The sequence below is a fragment of the Platichthys flesus genome, chromosome 14 (assembly GCF_949316205.1).
Source record: "Platichthys flesus chromosome 14, fPlaFle2.1, whole genome shotgun sequence".
In the NCBI taxonomy this organism is placed as follows: Eukaryota; Metazoa; Chordata; class Actinopteri; order Pleuronectiformes; family Pleuronectidae; genus Platichthys; species Platichthys flesus.
The window spans coordinates 19,028,923-19,035,440 of NC_084958.1; the positions used below are offsets into that span (position 1 = coordinate 19,028,923).

A 6,518-nucleotide genomic window follows, 5' to 3' on the forward strand; every position below is an offset into this window, starting at 1 on the left:
GTTGGGCCTTGAGTGCAGGTATGTGTTTCCACTGAGTGCCAGTCTGGTTATTACTGCAATTAACTTCAATGTAAAAAAATGTGTTTGCAATCCTACAATTGCAGAATCCAGACATGACTTTTTGTCAGTTGGATTTTTACTCTGGTCCAGATGGAAAAATCCTGACAACTGTTGGATGGATTACAGTGACATTTTGTACAGACATTCATAATCCACAGACACTGATGACATCAGTGATTATCAGATTTTTCCACCCATGTCTTTATGGGGTTCACATTTTGTTTTTTTGGTCAAATATGATGATAGCTATTTGAGAGATTGCTGTGAAATTCGATTCATATGTTCATCTTCCCCTGTATCGACTTGTTACTTGACTTGACCCCACATCTAGTGCCATAACAAGGCTTAAACTTAATTTGTAATACTTCTGATCCACAGTTTGACCAAATACCTGCAAAACTACACATGAGCCTCAGGTTAACACGGCTGAACTCAGATGGTGGACATAGTAAACTGAAGAGTTTCCCTCTTGTTGGACCCAGAGAAGTTCTACCCTCACAGATCCTTTGCTCTAACAGCCACTGTCTGTAAATATTGTCCTGAAAACTCCTAGACACACAGGAAAGGAGTCGACTAAATAGGAGTTGGGGGGGATTTTCCAGACTCTCAATAACGCAGACAATGTCCTCTGGCAGGGAAGCACCTTGGCAACTTCTAACATAAACCATTTCATTTGGGCTTAATATCCCTGGTTCCCTCGCTTTCTTAAGCTGAGACTCGGCTCTGCTTTGTTGTAAGTAACTCACATCTGTGCATTTAACAGCTCATACATTGTCTAGAGGCTGCATGGTTTCCAGTTGGATTCGAAATGGCCTCACAATGTATAAACCTTTTTTGGGATTGAGCGATTCGTTTCGTTTAAGTTGAAAGAAACATCTTTGAATGAGCTTCTCTCGATTTGTGCTTTTTCCTGCCATTTCTTTGAGCTGTTTGAAACAGTCTAGTGCCTCCTGCACAAACACATTTGTCTTTGGAGATATTCTCCGTTGGCTGTTTCAAACTCCCCCCCCCCCCAAACGATGTGGTGGATTCTGGGCCGGCATTTAAGAGACGCTGCTTTTTACATGTGCCGAGGAAGAAAGGGTGAGAAGAGGCCTCCATTCATCGTGCTCGGGCTGTGTTTTAGTGGATGTGGCGCGGCTGTAGAAGATCCTGCCTGTTGTGTCTTCACAGAGGCCTGTCAGCAAACATGCCGCCAGTGTCTGTCTGCGGGCCTGTTTGTCTCTGAGGCCACCATCGGCACGCACCGCTCAGAGGGAAGCTCCATTCACAGAGAGACACAGATCACCCTGCAGAGAGACTAGAGAAACAGGCCCCATTCAAAACCTGTGAGCAGTATGTGTTCTTTAATTGTCCTTTCAAAATAAAGTGATGCATGTGGTTATTATTTAGAAAAAGAACAGGGAAGACATTTCACTCCTAAACATCTTTATTGCATCAAATTTAACAGAATAAGATAAAAAAATTCAATAATATTCAAGCAATATCAACAGTTTAACATTTCAGTTATCAACATCTTCCATTCACTTAGATATACACAAGCAAACATTTACATGAACATACACCACCAACATACTAAAACTGCTATTAGAGATATTCATGATGATCAGGTGGATAAAGGTGATATTCTATTTCTTATAAAGATTCAAATAAACGATTAACATTGATTATTGTGTCCAGCTGTTTTAGGAAAAATATTTCTTTAAAAATGTAACTTATATTTGTGACTCATTTTTAAGATTTACTTTGAACGAATGTATCGTTGGCTTTTGGTCTTTTCATGAGATTTTTTGTCATGAACAAAAATACAGAATTGTCATCCTTCATATAAAACAAATGTTGTACGTGTCATAATTACATGAAGCAGAAAAATAAGACACAGACCAACAAATAGCACCAAATAAGCAATAACACATATGCATTCAAGTGTCGAAACTATACGAACACAGTACTCGTCTTTGTTAAGCCCAAAAGAAATATGTCATGAATCAAGCCATGTAAGTAGAAATACTAATTTCTGGTGATCTCACTTGTTTCATGTACAAAATTGGTGTAAACTTTTGCATTTAGAATCAATGAATGCAACATATCGGACTTTACGGCAGCAACATTGCACAAAGTAACAGTTTATTTATTTAACTCTTTGGCTTTTACACTTGTTGTTATCAGAGTGTTGATGCTGATGCAGATTTCAACCCCTGGAAAGATAGAAAGAAAGAAATGAGAACGTGTTCACACACAACAAACAACAAACAATGATACAGGATCCTACACCTGCAATCAGACTGTTTACAACTTCTATACATTCACTTTTTAATCCAAACTAAAATAAAGAACCATATTTCCAGCTGTTTAAAAATGGATTTATCAGATTATCTAAAAGGTATGAAAAGGTTTTTTCGGCTTCCTAATTAAGATAATTTTATGAACTATTAAATACAATGTTTTCATTAGCAAATGGATAATTATGAGAGTGTTTAAGCTGTTTAAATAAAGAATAAATCACATGCAGCGTTGCGTTTCATATAATCTCTCTACAGTACCTTGCTACTCGGCAGTTCCGCGTCTGAACATAAATTCCTGTGTACGTGATATCACATCTCACTACGTTGTTGGTGAAGTCCGACTCCAAGACGTGGAAATTGGGATTGACAGTGACCTGGGAAAAACAAAACATGAATGAGAGTTTGCTCTGCAGGAAGGTCAGTAAAATAAATCTCCATGCTGAAAAATCAAAATCTGAGAGATGTTCTGCAGTCGAGGAGTTGATATAAAGTCAAGCTGACACGTTGCTTACCTTCAGGATATAGTTTCCTGGAGGAACATCAGTGATGTCGATCCACTGACAGTCGATGTTGGCTGCGTAGACGTCGTGACATCCTGGGCTCAGGCCCTGAAAAACACAACATCCAAAACCATGAGCGTGGTTTGACGACTGTTTTCCTGCAAGTGCTGCAAATAAGGCAGATTTCAGAACTAAGTTATACAAACAGTTCTTGGACGTGAAGCTGTTACAAGACACCGGGACTGAAGAGCGGAAAGCCAGAATCACAGAGCTCAGACCCAGACAACAGATATAATAATATTCCAAATGTCTTCAGGATGTTTTGGGGATAAATCTGTTTTTTGTTAGAAACACTGGTCTCAGACGTGGAGCTGGAACATTTCTAGAAAAAACTAACAAGCTCTGGAGACTCTGATTGGTCCAAATTAAATATCTTCACTGTTTTAATGCGATAAAATAACGTTAGATCAAATATTTTATTTTAGTCCATTTCCCCATGAGTGTCAAATTAACAGTAAGAATTAACCTTTGTGCTAAAAGTTTTCACAACTACTCTGGTAAATCATCATCCATCTATCTATCTATCTATCTATCTATCTATCTATCTATCTATCTATCTATCTATCTATCTATCTATCTATCTATCTATCTATCTATCTATCTATCTATCTATCTATCTATCTATCTATCTATCTATCAGTCTATCCTTCTATATATCTACAGTATCTGCTACCTTTACCTGTGTGTGGGATGTGCAGGCATAGCGCCGCCTGAATCCAGGTTCACAGCCGGTGTCCTCGAGGCAGAAACTGGCCTTGTGTCCCTCGGCCACTTTACGTCCAGTAATGGCGTCCAACAGGTCGTAGTTACTGAAGGCGTCCATGCTGTGGTAGTGCCTGAGGACATAGGATGGATAGATTAGGATGGGAACTTTCTTTGAGACCAAAACTTTGACTGAATTTTGAGGGTGTGGTGTTTCTCTGTTATCAGATGAAAGTGGAGCTGTGCTAATCACAACATCTGGGTCCTTTCCCTTCATGTCCGGCTGTGTAGACTCACTGGTGACAGCTGTGCCAGTCCCACTGGTATCTCGGCTTGACGGGCAGGAAGTCAGAGGTACCTTGATTCTTCACTTTCTGGGGGAACCTCAGGAGGACTCTGAAGTCGATGTCTCGCACATCGGGTCCATAAGCTGACCTTGGATGAATCACAGGAGGAAATCGACGTATAAGCTGCGTTGGAAAGTGCTACTGGCCGAGCTCCCAGGGAACCAGTTGTTCCATTGCACTTAATGCTTTGGGGAAAACCAATCCAGAACATTTTTGTCTTGGCAGGACAAGATGTTGGAGAATCACTGCTCCACAATAAGGTCAAACAGGTTTTGTAACTCTATCAACTTAACATTTATCCTCAAGGACACTGAGATAATTCAAAGATATTCAAAACCACCGAAGAATTCTCCTCAATCCAATAAAATGTATCTTCGCCAAGCAGTAAAAACAAAGGAAATACACATCTGTGTGTGTAACGTCTGTGTGTGTTACTGTCTGCTTCAGTGTCTACGTGCTGTTGTGAGCGTGCTGAAGAGGTGAATCACTCCTGGCACCACAGATTACCTGGCCAGACAGTTCTCCTCAGCTGCACAGCGGAGCGCGTACATCTGCATGCGTTGGATGTAAGCACCTGCTTGGATGGCATACGGGTCCGGCACAAGGTCGGGGAGTCCTGCAGGAAATTAAAGGGACAATCCAAGTTTGAGATCTTGACGTTGAAACACACTCTGCTCACACTGAAAATAAACCGGTAAATTCAAGCAGCTGTTTGTGTTTTGTTGCCTTAATTCAGCATTTTAAATTCCTGAAGTGTCATTCTGGGATCAACTGTACCAACAGGATTGTTCCCGACTTGACATGAATCTTTTATCTCTCAGTGAGTGAGACAAATGGAGGAGATGAAACATTAAGAGTGAGGCGGTTTTATCCTGACTTATTCCCACTCTGACAGTGGTGGAGGAAGCACTCACACATTTTACTCAAGTAAAAGTTACAAATATATAGTCAGAAATGTACTCAGGTAAGTAACGGTACAACTTTAACTTTTCTACTCTAGTAACAGTAAGTACCTCTTTTTAAATATATACTTATTTTTAAAGTAAAAGTACTTTCAAAGTGTAGTCCATCCCCGAATGACTACCTCTTTACCAGTGAATGCTACACACAATGCATTGTAAAAGAGTAGTGGAGAAGAAAATAGAGATATTTGTATTAGTGGAGTAAAAGCCTGAAGATAAATCCACTTATATGCAGTACTAATACACGAAAAATGCAGTAATGAAGTTAATGTCCTTTGATCCATCCAACATCTGCCCATTGGACCATCATGTTAGTCTAGGATTTGAATCCATTGCTAATTAACAAGGATAAACTTAAAAATGTGACTCTTACCATTATGGAAATATCTTGTTCCATATCCCGAGTCGGGTGGACGCTGCGCCCCTGCCCTCTCTCTGCTGGGATACAAGTTGTAGAAAACTGAATTCCTGTGGTTTTTAAACGGGTTTCGAGGGTCATCGTTAACCATGTCGTCTCTGTTTGTGGTCGCCTCGCTGGAAGCATCCTCTGAGGGTGCAGGGGCCGGAGCGGCACCTTCAGATTCTCTCTCCAAAGCTGTGGGATATCCTGAGATGGATTGACCTGTCTGCCGGAGGATAGGAACAGCCTGTGGCACCGCGCGTAACTGTGGTGCACCAGGTCCAGGTTCTCCTCCAGCAGTGCGCAACGCAGGAGAGTCCACCCTCACACCTCCTCTTCTGCCGGGGAAATCAGCTGAAGACCCCGGTGTAGAAGCGTTGATGCTGTTGGTTTGTTCAGGGACAAGACGTCGTGCAACTGGATAACCTGCAGCTCTTGTTCCTTGAGGACGCTCCGGCTGCTGTCTGGCCCCTGACGCATGAGCATTAACCGGCACGAACGGTCTACCATCGCGCCCTGACGTATATGACCCTGCTTCTACACCTGGATCGGTCCTGATCACTCTGGACTCACCCTGCCCTGTTCTTACAAGCATCGTTCCTCTGTGCGCTCCGGACATCTGGCTCCTGGTGCCGTCCCTCCTGCCGCTCACATAAACCCTCGACTGGCTTCTGGAGCGAACCGGAGCCTGGTACTCTGACCCAGTGCTCATCAAACTGTAAACCTGTCCGTTGTTCTGCCATTGAACCCGGTGCCGCCAGGGCCCAGCCGCGCGCAGCTGCCCGCAGATGAGGGGAAGTAGTCCTTGGAAAACGTATAAAAGTAAAAGTGATCTCGCCATGGCAGTAAAAACTAAGTGAAAGTGAAATCCCTTCAATAAGTTAATGGGAAATAAATTAATGACATGTAGTGCACGCACGGATGTTTCTAGTTGGAAGGTGGATGGGAAGCAGGAGTGCGCTCTCAGCTCCTTTTACGCAGAACAACACAGCAGTTCTCAGGAGAGGAGACGAGAGGAGAGGAGGGCTCGAGTCTTTCCCCCAAAACTCATTTATCTAATTCAGCCCAGTTACTGATGCAAAGTCGAAGTTTCTCTCAAGAAGATTTAACCCTTCCCTGCCCGGGTTTGGTCCCGTTACACAAGCCTTACACAAGGGAGTTTGCTGAGTAAACTTTACGCACGGGTGTGAGCTGCAGTCATC

At 42.4% G+C, this 6,518-nt stretch overlaps 1 protein-coding gene across 1 annotated transcript; it reads right to left on the minus strand.

Annotated features, from left to right (window-relative positions):
- Positions 1–1,482: 1,482 nt before the first annotated feature.
- Positions 1,483–6,301, minus strand: LOC133968552 (protein-lysine 6-oxidase-like). The gene is made up of 7 exons (XM_062404659.1): positions 5,290–6,301; positions 4,462–4,570; positions 3,905–4,042; positions 3,585–3,741; positions 2,858–2,953; positions 2,604–2,719; positions 1,483–2,258 (listed from the first exon to the last, which is right to left on the minus strand). Exons 1-7 carry the CDS (start codon positions 6,155–6,157, stop codon positions 2,252–2,254), a joined length of 1,491 nt encoding a protein of 496 aa, XP_062260643.1. The 5' UTR covers positions 6,158–6,301; the 3' UTR covers positions 1,483–2,251.
- Positions 6,302–6,518: the final 217 nt, after the last annotated feature.

Bases quoted from the DNA above. Each gene is read 5' to 3' on its own strand.
- LOC133968552 (XM_062404659.1), bottom strand. From the start codon at position 6,157: ATGGCGAGATCACTTTTACTTTTATACGTTTTCCAAGGACTACTTCCC. The intron at 4,043-4,461 runs GTAATCTGTGGT...GATTCATCCAAG, and splicing joins GAGGAGAACTGTCTGGCCAG to GTCAGCTTATGGACCCGATG. The intron at 2,954-3,584 runs GTAAAGGTAGCA...TGTGTTTTTCAG, and splicing joins CCTGCACATCCCACACACAG to GGCCTGAGCCCAGGATGTCA.